The sequence below is a fragment of the Syzygium oleosum genome, unplaced genomic scaffold, assembly GCF_021117445.2.
Source record: "Syzygium oleosum isolate NSW1041296 unplaced genomic scaffold, Sole_v2.1 Sole_v2.30, whole genome shotgun sequence".
In the NCBI taxonomy this organism is placed as follows: Eukaryota; Viridiplantae; Streptophyta; class Magnoliopsida; order Myrtales; family Myrtaceae; genus Syzygium; species Syzygium oleosum.
In genome coordinates, this window is record NW_026607514.1 from 3,030,964 (window position 1) to 3,048,162 (window position 17,199).

Genomic DNA, 17,199 nt, shown 5'->3' on the forward strand with positions numbered 1-17,199 from the left:
GATGAGATCCCTCATAAGCAATTTACTAAATGCTTTTGTACAGGTACCCTGCTTAAGGTCCTTTGCTGCGTGCAGAATTACAAGCAAACTGGAAATGATCAGGGAAAGACATAATTTTAAGAGCAAAGAACAGTGACACACTAATTTAAGGGGTTGGGCAGTTTCGTCTACGTCAACTGGAGGAGTTGTTTCACAATGACCAAGAGGGAATTACAATAAAAAATGAATCAATTTCTCACTAATCAAAACCCCAATTGCAAGAGTCAATAAAAAATGAATGAGACAAGTGGAAAGCATTTCCCAAGAGTTTTCTGAGAAGGACACTCTAATCTCCCCCGATCAAAAACCAAGACAATATGTTCTCAATTCTTCTCATTTTCCTTGTTGGCCCCAATATACCTCAGCAACAAAAATATCTAAAAATATGGGTTGCAAAATCATTGTTAAAAGAATAAAAAGTCGTGCCAAGATCTGCCAACTTTTTGTGAACCTCCTAAACAACTGGACCATTGTGGCCAGACTCCTGGGATTTGCCCGGTAACTATTGTGGCTTCTTCAGGTGTCCACAGTTGCTTCACCAAACAGCCAACCCTGTACAATACTCAGACATTCTTCAAGCTGCGTATTTGGTCCATGAAATTACACAGGCCAATCCCAAGCCAAATCTAGGTCCATGAATCATAAACTCGAGCCACAAACTTAACAACTATCAACCAAATTAGTTTTGGGCATGGCAAAAAGCATGCCAAGCTACCCTGCTTTTCTTTCTTTTTCTTAATCCCTTCAAACTAGCTGGGGCAGAAAGGAGTGAGACAACTTCACAGTTTTCAGAAGCATACCATGGATGCTAAAGATCGTCTGGCCAGAAGTTGAGTGGATGAATTCCTCGGAGTACTGCTTTGATCAGGAATATAGCCTGTGGATTTCCTGCCCAGTTTATTGCCAAATATATCATCTTCGTCCTCACTGTCAGTAGAGGAATCTACCTCAAGAAAAGTTTGATTTTTCTCAGGTTGTGGAGAATCTTCTATAATAGTAACATTGTGCACAACACTGCATCCTCCATCATAAGGGATATGTTGGCCAAACATATCGGCCAAAACTCCACAAGCTTCTGATTTCGCAGCTTGTAAATCATCCCAATCCTCAGTATCTTGCATTGTTTACGGCAAGTTCCGCTAGAAAGTCATCGCCACAGTGTTCCACGGTGATAAACTCTCGATCTTCATCGCCTTAAAATAACCCAAAACGAAGAAAGAGATGATTTTGCAAGCCAATAACACTACTCCGCTGAACCCACAAAGAAATGACAATGAGAATAACGCTCAATGAACAAAACTTAACCAGCTCCGGTCCATTGAAATCCAAAGTAGACCATTTCGCAGTCATCATCAGAGCACTGACCAACCGAACCGCAATAAATCTCCTCATTTAGGAACGCACAATCGATCAATACACAAATTATCCACGCAACACAAGCAATTGCGTCATTCCCTAATCACCAGATACCACCCAATTTGGCCAAGAACCAAGAAAAGCCCACCATCCAAAGTAGCCTCAACATTTCAAACAGGAACCGTGCCAGACATTTTGCTCGTCAGCAATACCACTCCACTAGGCACCCTATTCTACAGCCATCGTCATCGTGGTGGACGATGGAAATACCTACACAACCTCTGCAAACGCTAATCTCGGCATAAAAAAAATGGGCAACGAAGAGACGATTCGAGTTACCGTAGAGGGAAACGAGGCGGTCCAAGCACTTGGTAGCGGACTGCTGGTCGAAGCCGAAATCGAGAGCCAAGCTCAGCAACCGAGCTTTCTCTACCTCCTCCAACCCCCCGATCCTCCATGGAATCGAATTTCTCAACCTGTGCTCGACGCGATTCGATGTATCGATCGATCGATGGTGCACGAGCTGGAATGGAATGGAATCGATCGCTAGTCTCCCTCTGGAGAGCGCGCGCTCGAAGTGATCTTTGTTCTAAAAACTTCCCGGCGATGGCGGGATTAGATGATGTTTGTTTTGCCCTTCGACAATTCTGTTTTCGCGCCCTGAAGTTCGTTGGAAGTTCTATTTTTGCCCCCCTCATAAGTTTTTCTGGTTTCATTTGACACCCTTGGGTTGGGTCTGTTTGGCGGTAGCCTTTTCTTTTGCGTTATTCTTCTCTGGTTTCATTTCACGTTTACGTTATTTTTACCTTTACATATATATTAATATAAATATTGCAATGGAATGATTTTCAAAAAATTTAGGAAAAATAGTGTTTCCAACACTGCTTTACTCTTTGGCAAAAAAATAAAAAAACTACTTTGTTATGGCTAAAACCTCTCGATGGTGATAGAAATTTCATAAGTCAAAGCTTTATCTTATGGGATCAGTCCTACATTCAACGTGGTGGGCTGTTGGATGAAATGGGAAAAAAATGTAATCCATCATATCTGTTTTTGTATTAAAAGGAAAGTTACAGACGCAAACGTGATCAAATTACTTTAATTAAGAAAAGTTACGATGAGTAAGGAAAATAACCGAGACATAGGTCTTGAAACTTTACCACGTGCAAAGGAGAGTTACGATCGATTTAGATATTTTACTAAAAATTCACAAAAGAAATTTACTAGTAACAGAATAGATATTACTTTTGTGGAATTTTACCAAACATAGGTTTCAGGGATTTTATGACCTCCAAAGAAAAAGTGCACCGTCCAAAGATAACCTGTGAACGGATGTTTTACGGGTAAAATTACTATTAACAAGGACAATTTATTCGCCAAAGGAAAATATCCAGTAGTTTCCTAACCATAGGAAAAGATATTTTACCCAAAACTTTGGCAGATTTCTATATTTTGGGGAATATTGCAAATCATATGACCTATAGAACTTACGATGACAAAAGAAAAATTACTTTTTGTGAAGAGAAGTCGTGAAATTGATACACATGAGATAAATTACCGCGTGGAAAATTAGTAGGAAATTTGAGAATACCCAATAAGAATCACCATTGCTTAGACGGGATCCAATCCCATTTTCCCTTCTCTATCTTGTTGTTGTCGATTGTTCGACTGATTCTTGCCAATCTGTAGATGGTTCTGAGTTGCGAGAATATGGAGTATTTTGTTATGGGGGGCCACTTGTGTTTTGGGGTATCTTTCTTGAGAAATATGTTCCTCTTGAGGTTTAGCTTGATTCTAGCAATGTGGGGATTGAGTCGAGTTGACCCTGAGCATTTCAAATAAAGGGAAGAGCCAGAGCAAAGCAAACAGAGGAATGCATCAGTTCATTTTAGGGTGTTCTCTTGTGGTGCTTGTTGCGCCACTTCTTTCTGTGTTTGTTTCTAATCTTCTCAAGAAGAGGAAAACGAGCGGAAGCAATACAAATGCAGAAAATGAGAGCACTGACGGAGCATCTACATATCCGTTCATCTCTCTCCAACACCAACATGAGCGGGAAAGTGATCCCTATGATGTAATTTTTTAGCTTTAGAGTCTCAGGTACTCGCAAGGGCTTCACCGATCACCTCTACCACAATTTCATGAATGTCGGAACCGTACCTATGCTTGTGTTCAGGAATGATAACAGCCTCCCTATTGGCAAGGGGTTGGTTCATGGCTCCTTGATGCGATCACATGGTCTAAAGTTTGGATGTCTATGATATTTGAAAATTATGCCTCTAGCAAATGATGCATTCTCAAGCTCATTCAACTCGTGGATCGCTAAAAAAGCACAAGACATTTAATCTTGCCTATTTTTTACAAAGTGGACCTATCATGTGTGAGATAACTAAAAGGATTCACCTAATGCTGATGGACCTGGCGGAAATTGAAAAAGCTTCAACTCTTTAGATTATCTTGATCTCTCTTGTGTTCACGATATGTTTCTACTTGCACTTGATTCTCTCTGTTTAAAGCTTTGTTGGTGGTAGTTAGTACATAAGAGTGAATGTAAGTTTAATATAAACTGAACCTATTCGCGTATTTGTCTATTTTTTAATCTTATTACTTTATCCGTTTGATAGAAGCATCCGTCCTTCATAAACTATTTTTGCATCTGCCAAAGTCTATTTGCAAGTATTCCATGAAAAGGTTCAAACTTATCTAAAACAACAGCCTTGATACCAATAAGCGTGAGTTTGCCCTCTTGAATCTTGCAATCAGGAATGACATTATCCATCTTCGTGATAGTGTGATGGGCCGAAAGACTACCCATTTTCTTGTATAAACTAGCAAAACAATGATCCTGATGGGTACATGCTGTAAAGAAAATCAAAGTTGATTCTTTTTAATCACTAACATATATCATGTTAGAAAATTTTGTTTTTTTTTTCTCTCATTTTAGTAAGATGATGTATTTCACAAAATAAATAGCAAATGATATTTAACTTTTAAATAGACTCATGACCTTGAATTGTTCTCCCCTACATCGCTAGATGTCGGCTTTTTAGATTACTAACTCATTCAAATTCTTTCCTAAAGAATCTCTCGTAAAATATCAACATTGTGTATTTTTTCAATGGATAGCTCATATTACCAAAATTGAGATGGACCTATGTAGTAAAGTTCAATCATTCCATCTATACCAAAGAATTGTTTCTCAACCATCTATACCAAAGCATTACTTCTCAAGTTTGGAAATAATTGCTCATCATTATCATACACAACTGGAAGCATCAGTGTAGAAAAATAGAGCTCTTAAATTTGGAAGACTATTCTGCCAAACGTTTCTAACAGTAATTCTTTTAACTTTGGAATGTAAAGAAACTAGAAAATTTTGGTGGGGCCAACATTTGTTAGTGAATATGAAATTTTTTGTAAATACAGAAAAGCATCAGCAATGGGTGCCACGGAAGAGACATGGATTGCTACCATTCTTACTTCTTAGGGTAGAGCTAACAGTAATCCAGAGAAGACGAATTAGCGAACACGCCTAGAGAGAAAGAGGTAGTTGACCTTTTTGGGGACCTCTCTTTAGGGGCCATCACCTAATCTTCCGCAGTCAAACCTCTCGAGGAGCACGAACCTTCTTCAGCATTTCCAAGGGAAGAACTTAACGTACACGTTATTCTCGAGTGGACCAAGCCAACAAGTTTGACTTGACTAGAGGATGAGGTCCAAAAGAAGATAGGGCAAGGACTACTAGAATTTGCAGAAAAGCATCCTAAAAGTTTCTTTGGTTGTTCATCAATCCTTTTGAGCAGCAGAAAAGCATCTTTTCGTTTCAACTTTCCCCCTCAGATCGCCATGGGTAATGGGCAGAGTCAAGCAAATAAAAAGAGAGCAGAGGAAGAGAGCACTGAGGGAGCATCCATTCCTTCGTTCATCTCTCCGGTACCCACAAATGTAGGTAGCCGTCAATATGACGTGTTCTTAAGCTTTAGAGGCACCGATACCCGCAAGGCATTCACTGATCACCTCTATCACAGTCTGATCAAGGCAGGGACTGTACTGGTTTTTAAACCCTAAACTAGTACGCCCGTGAAAAATTTACCTCAAATTATTTTTTTGACCGCCAAAACCAAACTAATCTTTTGACCATAAAAAGCCTTAAACTGATACACCTGTAACAAATTTACCCTCCGTTAGCTTTCATTAAGTTTTATCCTTAAATTTACTGACGTGAATGAACATGGTGACGTGGTATGGTGACGTGGCAAGTCTACGTGAAAATCCATAGGGTTAATATGACAAAAAACCCCAAACTATTACAGTCAATTTGTCACAGGTATACAAGTTTGTGATTTTTCTTGGTATTTACGCTATGAATTTTCATGTGGACTTGCCATGTCATCTTACCACGTCACCATGTGTCATTCACGTCAGCAAATTTAACGGTAAAATTTGACGGAAGCTAACGGATGGTAAATTTGTTATAGATGTACCAATTTGGGATTTGGGATAAATTTGTCATATTTGTACCAGTTTGGGGTTTTTCGTGGTCAAAAAAATAGTTTGGAGTAAATTTGTTACAGATGTTCTAATTTGGGATTTTTCGCGGTAGCAACCCTTGTTGCAAAACAGAGCCCCTAAATTTGGAAGACTATTATGCTAAAAGTTTCTAACAAAAATTCCATAAACTTTGGAATGTAAAGAAACTAGAAAATTTTTGGCGGGGCCAAGACTTATTAATGATATGAAATTTTTTGTAAATACTGAAAATCATTAGCAATGGGGTCCGACAAAGGGCCATGGATTGCTACCATTCTTACTTGTTAGGGTAGAGCTAACAGTCATCGAGAGACCATGACTTAGCGAACACGCCTAGAGAGAGAGGTAGTTTTCCTTTTCGTCTCTTCACGTTTCTAATTTCTAAACGAAAATTTCTTATATAAAGATCTACAAATTTAACTGTCATGTTTACTAGTTTTTTTTTCCTTTTTGATTGATTACGGATATTTCGTACAAGATTACATGACTATTAGGCTCCATTTATTTTGCGAAAAATGAATAATTTGAAAAACCTTTTCCTAAAAGTAATATTTTGTATCACTTGAAATAATTAACCGATAAAAAATATTTTCATTATCGACAACATATAATATCTAAACATTTTCGTGGATGATAAAAAAATTTTGTTCATTTATTTTTATAATAGATATAAGCAATTATATTTAGGAAAATGTTTTTCAAATCATATAATTTCCATGAAACAAACGGAGCCTTAGTAATCAGCGCTCGATGAAGGCAGGAATAAATTATATGCATGTGCTTTCAAATAGATACTTACATTGAACCACCGATCAAAGGCAATGATTAGACCAAATATGGAAAAACTCCTAGACGATTCGGGTGCACGTGAGCTCATTGCATTTGAGCCCACGATATTGGTGGTGCCAGAAGAAACCACACGATCTAAGGGTCGGCATGCATTGGGCACACACAAACTCAAGAATGTCTCATAATATATGGTCACCGCACATTTTAACTTTTGTCAATTCTACATGTGAGCGATTTATATAACTTCCAAAACAACAATCAAAGACATAACTGTTGGAAATTTCCTCCAACGAGGAAAGTGCATGCACCTAGAGGGTGAGGTCCATCAGGCAATAAACAGGCGGGTGACATTATTTTGGCTAATGAAAATGGGATCAGACAGACTGTTGGAGAAAATTAGGTTTGTTTATATAATAGGCTAAAAAGAATTAAGAGCAAGGTCGAAAGATCCTGACAAGGATTCAGTAACGTGTGAGTTTTTTGTTCAAAGAGGAAGATGTTTCTTCCATGGAGTTCCCTACATAATTTGAAGACTCTTGAATGGATTCAATATCTTAGGTGTGAACTAAAAGAATTGTCTCTAAATATCTTAAGACGTGCATGGAGTTATCTAGTTCTTCAAACATGTGTTTCAAGGTAGTCAATTGCGCGTTAGGAGCATTTTGAACAAGTAAATGATGTGGGCTTTTTGGAGGCCCTCTGTATGGCTCATCCACTAATCTTTGGCAATGAAACGACGTCGGTAAACTTAACTAAAGTGAAGGCTATGTGACCGTGTCCCTGTTACCCCTCTCTCTATCTCTCTCTCTAAAAAAGAGCACGAACCTTCTTCAGCATTTCCAAGGGGAGAAATTAATGTACACATTATTCGCGCGTGGACCAAACCAACAAGTTTGACTTGACTAGAGGGTGAGGTCCATAAGAAGATAAGGCGAGGACTACAAGCATTTGCAGAATAGCATCCTGGATGCATCTTTTGTTGTTCATCAATCACTTTGAGCAACAGCAAAAAAGCATCTTTTCGTTTCAACTTTGCCCCCCTCAGATCAACATGGACAAAGAGAAGAGTCAGGGAAAGAGAAAGAGAGCAGAGGAAGAGAGCATTGAGGGAGCATCGACTTCTTCATTCATCTCTCCGGTACCCACAAATATAGGTAGCGGTCAATACGACGTGTTCTTGAGCTTTAGAGGCTTGGATACTCGCAAGGCATTCACCGATCACCTGTATCACAGTCTGATCAAGGCAGGGACTGTACCATTTTGCGTGTTCAGGGACGAAAACAGCATCCCAATTGGTGAGGAATTTGGTTCAGAGATTCTCGATGCCATTGCACGATCAAAAATTTCGATCCCCATTATCTCGGAAAATTATGCTTCGAGCAAATGGTGCCTCTGCGAGCTCATTCATATCATGGACCGCAATAAGAGCACGTCACACATAGTCTTGCCCATCTTTTACAAAGTGGACCCATCAGATGTGCGGCATCTAAAAGGAAGTTTTGGGGAGGCCTTCCATTCGCGTAAGAAACGTTTTGATGAGAAGGATATCCAGGAAGGGCAACGAGCACTTAATGAAGTCAGTTACTTAAATGGATGGGAATCAGAGAAATTTGCCGACGGGTACTTCACTTAACTTTTTCTTTTTTTGATAAGTAAGTTTTCTTCTTCACGCAGAACCGATGAAATGCAAATGAATTACTTTCATTGCAAGCTCAGAAAAGATCCCCAACAAGCGTTAGTTCAGTTGATAAGGATTGAATACTTCGCATAGACTATGTCTAGGTTCATAATCTCTCACTGTTTTGGTTGTTTGACAGGCATGAGGGAAAATTAATAGAACGTGTGGTCGAGACTGTTACAAGCAAATTACAGGAAGATTTTCAGCTAGATTTGCCTAAGCAACTAGTTGGACTTGATGGCCGTCTGAAGGAAATTATGAATTGGATAGGCAATCCTTCCATCCATGCTCGAATGATTGGAATTTATGGCATGGGTGGGATAGGCAAGACTACTCTTGCCAAGTGCATCTATAATCAACTCTCAAATAAATTTATGCATGTCAGCTTCCTTCAAGATGTTCGAGAAACTACTAGGCGCCACAGTATTACGTATCTACAGAGTCAACTTATATCGGATATACTAAATGAAAAAAAGGAAGTGTCTAGAATTGATGATGGAATTAATATAATCAAATCTAGATTCAGAGAAAAGGTTCTCATTCTTCTGGATGATATAGATGACAAGAGTCAACTAGATTCGTTGGCTAGGGAACGTAGCTGGTTTATGGCAGGAAGTATGATCATTGTTACCACTAGAAATGAAGCCGTTCTTGATCAATCTGAATTCGAGGTAGACTACAAGTATGAATTGTATGGATTGGATAAGGTGCAAGCTTTGCTTTTGTTTAACAGACATGCATTTCGTATGGACCATTCTCCCAGGGACTTTGAGGGTATATCTGGTGATATCATATCCACCACGGGTGGGCTTCCCTTGGCACTTCAGGTTGTAGGTTCATACTTGTATAAAAAAACAAATATAAAAGTATGGGAAGATGTGCGGAAGCAATTACAAAACCAACCACATAGAGATGTCCAAAAGATATTGCAAATAAGTTATGATGCATTAGAAGATGGACATAAGCAGATTTTTCTCGATATTGTTTGTTTCTTTATTGGTCCAACTAGCCGTCCTCCGATCAACCATTACGCCATGTGCATGTGGGAGGACTGTGGGCTTTATCCAAGTCAAGGAATTGAAGAGTTGAAGTTGAGGTGCTTAATTAAAATTGGAGATGCTGGTGAGTTTATGATGCATGATCAACTGAGAGATCTAGGAAGGAGCATTTTTTGTCAAGGGCAACCACTTGACAAATGTAGCGGGCCATTGGATTGCAACTACAGGGGAGCCTCAAGAGTAGTACGGGAAAAAATGGTAAAATATGGCACTCCTTTCTTTTCCTCTCCCTCTTATTTTAATATATTTAATCTGATCTATTCTAATATTTCATCTAGCATGAATAGATGCTCTTACTTTCTAGGAAAAAAATTTTGTGTAAACGTCCATTTATGTCCATTACAACTAAATAAATTGTAAGTATCCGAAGGATGAAAGAGTTAAATTATTTGATTTGATTTCATTGATATAAATTACATCTATAAAATTTTAGGAATCGGCAAATAATATGCATTAGGGCCAATTATAAGTATCCAAATGTATTGTGGTGCTCCTGTGATTTTGGAATCCAATTTTTAATATTTTTTTCTCCATTTTGATTTTGAAGATTCCCGTCCCTCTGCTCTACTAGTTATTTCTATCTCTTTTCATTCTTATTTCCTCTTAATAGATAAGATAGCAAAAATCCCCTTAAAAATATTTTCAGGAAAATCTTACTGTTTTTTAAGGTTTTGTCAAGTTCACCTTGCTCATTTCTCATAACAAACATTTCTATCCACTATAAGTTGTTTTATATTATTTATATTTTTTGGGACAATGCCTCTTTTGTGCTAGGAACCGCTAGACTAACTTGACTATTTAAAAAAAAACGAAGAAAACTTGACTAACTAGAGGAAATGTCGTGCTTATTATTATATTCATACCTTTGTATTCATTATATATGATTTTCAGCACGAAGCGAATTTTTTCGACTATGTTTCTCGTTTACTTAAATTATCGATGTTCATGTCTTTTTATCATTATATATTTGTCCATCTTGATGCCTCATAAGCTCATGACTGATCAATGGCAAGGAATTAACCCTAACAATTAACCAAGAGATGTTGGGCAAAGGAAACAGCTTTTTATTCTTGATATAATTTGAAATAGTTCATTCCTATGATTCGATATCACACTCTTTTGTTGATCCAATAACTCCTTAAGATTAGCAAAAAGAGCACACCATACGGGTCTTTGGAAAAATGAAAAAAAAGTTAAATCTGTTTTGAATAGACAAAAATGTTGAAAGATGATAATTAGTGTTGGAAAAAAATTAAATGATTGTAAGATGGAAAGATTTTGATTTAACATTGGAAAATGAAATACTTATGGGACTAATTTCCAATTGTCTTGACTATTTGAAATATAATTATGTCTATTTTGTTATATCCTATTTCTTCAACTCATTTTGGTGAAATATATGCGAATTGTGAGGTTTGAAATCCCCTTTCCATATAGTAGACTTTTTAATGTAATATACCGTATAGATTGATGTACAAGCGAAAATTATGAAAGATAGCGTGGGGTGATGTTTACAACAATTTAGTGACTTTTACTACGAACAAACTTAAGAGAAATTATACCCCTTGCAGGCTTTTCACAATTTTAAGCAGAGATAACGATAAACGAGTAAAACAGTAAAAGTAAATCAAACCAACCAAAAAAACAATTCTAACTAATTCAACTTTTGGGGGAAAATATAGGTATTATTACTAAAGTCAATCAAAGCCATATGGGATTTTTTTCACCATATTCAACTAGTTAAATGATCTGTTTTAGCATGAAATTATAAGAGTATGTTTCGACTTATAAGATGCAAAAAGAAACAGTGCCATTCTTATGCAAACGGACATATGTATCTTTAGTTTTTTTTTGGTAAATAAAAATAAGTAGACATATTCAAAAACTTTCATATGACAGGCTTTGCTTAAAATCTAGAAAAAGTGCATTGCTAACCAATGTTGCCACGTCACTTTTTAAACATACTTTACAAAAAAAAATTCAATTTTCAAAGAAATGATTAAACACTTCACAAAAATGGTTAATGAAATGAAAACCAGGTCCTTCCTTAGCTACTTACGGTTGACCCATTGGCACTCTTTGACAAATTCTTTTGAAAAACTATACACAAGTCATATGAAAATTTTCAAGTAAACATTTGTATATTGTAAAATGGTTTCATGTATTTCGTCTTAAATAAAATTCGAAGTGCACGCGCCATATAATTTGAAAAAAAAAAGAGCAAAAGATAGAACATTGAGATGCATTTGCCTTAGCTGTTCTAAAGTAATAACTATTTTAAAAAATTAAATGCTAAATCACATGTCTGTATTTATGTACGGGAGTAATAAGAAGATAACAAATCGTGCGAATCCAAGATTTAAAAAAAGCGAAAAACTAAAAAAGTAAAAAAAGTCAACTGAGTGACTCCATGGATTGATTTGATGTATAACTGGGAATTGAAAAGGATTCCGTCATTTTCTTTGTCCCGTCCAATTCCTTCGCCCATATCCAGACGCCCTCAGATGAACAATTTTAAAACTAGCCGCTGGTTCCATAACTTCTTGAGGGAAGCTTCAATCGGAAACTCCAACGAACTCCTTTCTGAAGTAAGATGGCTTTGGTGGCGCGTCGAGGGAAGCGATTTGTCTCTTCCGACGACCAGTTTGCATCTACCGAACTTATCGGTGCTGGAATTATCAGGGAGTTGGAACTTCACAGAGGATTGGGAAGGACGGAGGAGTTCATTCATGGTAAGATTGGGGGGGAAAAAAAAGAGACATCCTCCCTCTCTCCGTGATTTAAGATGGGGTTTTGTTTTTGTTTAGCCGATCCCCCACTCTCATTCTTTTTGACAGCTTTATTCTCCTCTTTTTTGTGTAGACGCCAAAGCGGCTACTAGTTCTCGACCTTACATGGTGCTGGGGTTTAAGACGTACTCCCGATCTCTCGGCTTTCACGCAGTTGAAGATCCTCACCTTGAGACATTGTGAGGGACTGGAGCATCTCCACCCTTCTATTGGCAAACTCAAGAGCCTCGTTTCTTTGGATTTGAGTCTCTGTGGAAGTCTCAAGGAGCTACCAGAGGAAGTGGGCGGATTAAAAGATGTATTAGATAAATCTGGTATTACAGAGATCCCTACGTCTATTGGTTCTCTGAGGAAGCTGAAGAAACTGAGCGCCTACCGTTGTAAATCACTGAGAGAAATCCCTAGCTCAATTGGGGATTTACAGAATTTGCAATTTCTGGACGTCAGTTATTCTCGGCTTGAAAAGCTTCCCAATGCTATTGGGGATCTTTCTTCTCTCCAGCGCCTTGAGCTGCGTCGCTGTCACAAGCTTCGGTCGCTGCCGCGGCTTTCTAGCCTAATCCACCTAGAAAAACTCCGTCTTTTGGAATGCTATCTACTTGAAGACATCCCCGAGCTTCCCTCGAGACTCTTGAAACTCTCTGTTTGGGAGTGTCATAAGCTGATATTGCTTAAGCTCGACGGATTGAAGAACTTGGAAACGTTTTCAATAAAAGGCTGCAGTTCAATTGAAAGATTGGACCTTTCACAGTTAATTCGTCTGAAACGATTATGTGCTGAGCATTGCTATAACCTAGTTGAAATTCAGGGCCTTGAAAATTTGGAGCTCTTGGAGGGCATATCTATAAATTACTGCGATTCCATTGAAAGGCTTCTCTGTCCAAAATCAGGGTGTTTGAAGAAATTAGTGGCTGCCTGGTGCAAAAATCTAGTTGAAATTCGAGGTCTTGATGGTGCGAAGTTCTTAGAAGCGTTGACTGTTATGGGATGGGTATCAATGGAGACTTTGCCAGATTTGAATGGATGTGAGAAGTTACGATCTCTAAATCTTCGAAACTGGAGGAAACTTACTCAGCTTCGGGGACTTGAAAAGTTGGATTTAATTGATTTGGATATCTCTGGTTGTGACTCATTGGAAGCAATACCGAAATTATCCGGAACATGCGTCTTTAGAAATTATGAACGAAAGCTATCGTACGACTCATGGAGTGATGATTCCTCAACAGAGAGTGATTGATGTTTCCTCAACAGAGGTAAATAAGAAGTGAACAATCATTTTTCTTCTGAGATTCATGACCTACTTTTCATCACTATCTTCTTTTGACAAGAATGATTTCCATGACAGGGTTTTGTACTTTCCTAAATTGCTAGTCTTACATAATTGAAGGAGTGGGGGAGTTGGTCATAGATGCTGACATGATGCTTCAGCCAAGATCAAAATGTAGACCCAAATGTCAATTGAAGGCATTGGTCTTCTAGTAAGATTCTTCATCCTTGAATGGCTAGTGTGAGCGAATAGAGTAATACTTTTCTCGAAACTCTATTTTTTAAGAATGATTTTCTCCACACCGAGTATCTATTTGATTGATTTTGGAAACTCTGATTTGCCTACATTACTCGCTGTTGGTTACGTTATAGTAATGTTTTTCATTTATCCTTCCATTGGCAGCTTTTGTAGACTGCAAAGATTAGCGGCTAGTGAGGCAAGGATGAAAATATTAAAGATAGGTAAACAAGAATTCCCTAGTGATTTACAGTTTCCCTCTCGATAAACCCGGGATTTGAATCTTTCATCTAGAGGCCGATGATCTTCTAATAAATATTATAAACTGCTCCCAAAGTCCATTTTTCCTATGTCCAAAATTCATATTTTTTGTTAAAAAATCCTGGGCCATTTTGAGTTCCTTTGTGAGTATTTTTGTGTGTCAAATTTGGCTAGTGACAGATATCTTGTTCAGAACAAACACCTTTCAATTTTCTCTGGTGATCAAAAACCCGGTCAAGTTTCTTATGGTTCCCTTGATGTTCCTCTTGAATCTTACATGACAGAGCATGAATTCCCAGTAAGTATGAGAAACTGAGCTAAAATAAAAGTCAAGTTTCAAGTCTTTCTGGTTGGTGATTAAAAAAAATGAAAAGTAGTTCTGACTAGTCTGTCATATATAATTGTAGACCAGCTCAAAGCTGTTGTTTTGAAAGATTATCATGCAAAGGCAAACTGGTGTTGCTTTTGTGATGGGTCTGGTTAGTCTATGTAATGACTGAGGCTTACTATTGGACTTCGATTCAATGAGTTGTATCGATAATCTTGTACATAATTGGGACAATATTTTGCCCGTTCTGTGAAACAAGCTGGGGTGAGGAGCTCAAGAATTTGCTAATTAGTTTGCATCCCATTTGATCCTATTGTTGTCATGGAATCGTTTTCTCACATCATTGATCTGGGTCTGGCTAACTTGGCAGAGGAACTTCAAGTTTCATACCAGAGCCCAATCAAAATGAAGAGGGATTTTGCAGAGGAAGAATCAGCAACAGCTGACGACCATCTTGCGTGCCAACCATGAAGAGGCTCGTGGGCCAACTGGATTGTACTGAGGAAGTTTTGATGCTTGTGAACATCCAAACATCTGATCAAGTCTCAACAGTACATTCCTAAATGCTTGTGAGTGTAGTTTTCTAGATTGAATCTGCTTTTTGTATGCTCATTAGGTTTTACATCTCTAATTAATCTAATGCCTACTTGCTGATTTTTCTATATGTTACCTTGATGCAGAGTTGTTTGATGCAGTTGCTTTCTAATGATATCACTCCCGATCTCGATGAGGCTCTGCAGACGGAGGCATGCACTACCAGTCGTACCGTAACTATGAAAGACTAACTCGTGTGCTTATACTATAGGAGCTGCACATTTCACCTGAAAATCAGTATACAAGGATGCATGATGACAATCTCCTTGATTTTCTATAAGTTTATTAGTGTGATAATATCCTTTGAATGTTGTCATATATGTTTCTGATTTAATAAGCATGGTTCTCATGCATGCGATGTTGAGTTTGTGAAATCAAAATTCACCTCCTGGCAAACTTTTGCGTATTACTGATTTTGCTAATTGGGTACTGCGAAATAACCAAGTCAACAATTACATCTTTTGAGGCACTTCACCCTTTCAGCATAATCTTATTAACAAAAATTCTGTTCCTAAACACAAACAAGGAAAGTTTTGCTAATTGCTTACTTCTCCGAAGCCTGTTGTTTCCTTTTTCCTCGGCCAGCTAACAAAGTCTCTGTTCATTGCGGTCCAACTGCGATTGGTGCAAATAATGTTTATGCATTTGTACCTTATCTTTCATGGGGTAAATTGTGATGCTACAGTCTCAAATTTCTTCAATTGTTGACAATTAGTTAATCCCATCCTTCTTGTGTAGATTCAAGCTGCATTTCTTGAAATTCAGGAGAAAGTCTCCAAACACCACAGGATGGAGATGCGGGCTGGCATGAGCCATGTCATGGTGTTCCAAAGTTACTTCAATATTGTCTTTTATCATGTGCTGCGTATTGTTAACCCTCTCCATAGGATCATTGACATTAAACGACCTCTTCTCAGGGTGTGTAGTTGTCGTTTGCAAGCTTTGAATCGTGCTATTCTTTGGCTTGGCCGAATCTCAAAATGCTTGCAGAAGCCGCATGTGCAGGTGGTTCTGTATGTGAAGTTAAGCATAAAATCAAATTTGTTAACAAGATTACCGTTTAGATGTCTACTTCAAGCCACAATATTGTGACCGAAAGAGGCTTTTTTCATGGAAAAAGCAAATGTTATGGACTCAGCACATAATATGTCAATTGCAGCCAAGAATCCCAACGAAAAGGTTTTCAATACGACAAAAGTTTCTCATTTGGAAGAATTTTGAACACAAAATAGAAGTGTTCATCAGCCTACAATCATCTCCTTGATTTGGTTATGCTGAAAAATTTATATATTGGCATTTTGCAATCACTTCAGTCGTATAATTTTCAAACTTGATTTATTTATGCATGAATATATAAAGCAAAAGAGGCACAGCCATACATTTTCGGTACTTGAAACCGAATTTTCTTTGGCGTTTGGCTACAGTGGAAGGGTGAAAATAGCCACTCCCAGAATTTGTACTCATTTGGTTTGAATGAAAAACTTCGAAGGGTCATCTAATTGGTTACTTCTTTGACTCTGCTACTCCAAATTGTGGTCATCGGACATGCATTTGAGTTTCAATCGGAGCAATTTCTTTGGGGTCACTCCCAAATATTCTCCTATCATGAACTAGACTACACTAATGGAATTTTAGTAGTTAAAAGCTACTCGTAAGGTATTCTCGTAGTCTAATGGGCTTGTTGTTTACTTTTTAGTACTAAAGCCGTATATAATGCTGGCCATGTTAACGAGTCAAGTCACTTCTTAAACATACTTAATGAGCTTGTTGTTTACTTTTTAGTACTAAAGCCATATATAATGCCGGCCATGTTAACGAGTCAAGTCACTTCTTAAACATACTTAGCGTAAAATAACTTAATTTTCAGAATTTTGATTAGGATTAACACACAAAAAGTGGCAAGTAGAGTCAACGTATTTGTCTGTGCAATTTGATTCCTTAGTTGCTTAACCAGTGCCTAGGCATTTAATCCAAAGGGCAATGGCTTTTTGTTTGACTGCATATACAGCATTAGTCACGACCTTATGGACTGAAATGATTTGCAGTTGGACGGCCGTGAATCGATCGAATAAAATTGGATGAACGAGTCAAACCGATTGAGCTGATTTCATGCTAGCGATTTGTTTGGAGCTTTGTTTCGAAAGTTTGTTCACAATTTACATCAAGATCCTATAAATAACAGCAACAATAACTGTGAAAGTTTTGAAAGAACAAGAACTTTTGCTTCTGGGGCTTTTCAGTTTTCATCTTTTTTGTAACTCCGAGCTCGCTGGGAC

General features: G+C 37.9%; 2 protein-coding genes across 2 annotated transcripts; both read left to right on the forward strand.

The window, feature by feature from the left end:
• Positions 1-6,587: 6,587 nt before the first annotated feature.
• On the forward strand, positions 6,588-10,361 carry LOC115663241 (disease resistance protein L6-like). Its single transcript, XM_056304068.1, has 2 exons — positions 6,588-8,331; positions 8,529-10,361. The coding sequence occupies exons 1-2, from the start codon at positions 7,679-7,681 to the stop codon at positions 9,805-9,807; spliced, it is 1,932 nt and encodes a 643-aa protein (XP_056160043.1). The 5' UTR covers positions 6,588-7,678; the 3' UTR covers positions 9,808-10,361.
• A 1,590-nt stretch (positions 10,362-11,951) lies between these two features.
• On the forward strand, positions 11,952-15,241 carry LOC115677527 (disease resistance protein TAO1-like). Its single transcript, XM_056303986.1, has 5 exons — positions 11,952-12,179; positions 12,310-13,489; positions 13,582-13,714; positions 14,700-14,898; positions 15,010-15,241. The coding sequence occupies exons 1-2, from the start codon at positions 11,952-11,954 to the stop codon at positions 13,471-13,473; spliced, it is 1,392 nt and encodes a 463-aa protein (XP_056159961.1). The 3' UTR covers positions 13,474-13,489; positions 13,582-13,714; positions 14,700-14,898; positions 15,010-15,241.
• Positions 15,242-17,199: the final 1,958 nt, after the last annotated feature.

What these genes read in the sequence shown, in the direction of transcription:
- LOC115663241 (XM_056304068.1), top strand. Translation starts at nt 7,679, where the DNA reads ATGCATCTTTTGTTGTTCATCAATCACTTTGAGCAACAGCAAAAAAGC. An exon ending in TCAGAGAAATTTGCCGACGG is followed by an intron (nt 8,332 to 8,528) that starts GTACTTCACTTA and finishes GTTGTTTGACAG; the next exon opens with GCATGAGGGAAAATTAATAG.
- LOC115677527 (XM_056303986.1), top strand. Translation starts at nt 11,952, where the DNA reads ATGAACAATTTTAAAACTAGCCGCTGGTTCCATAACTTCTTGAGGGAA. An exon ending in GACGGAGGAGTTCATTCATG is followed by an intron (nt 12,180 to 12,309) that starts GTAAGATTGGGG and finishes TTTTTTGTGTAG; the next exon opens with ACGCCAAAGCGGCTACTAGT.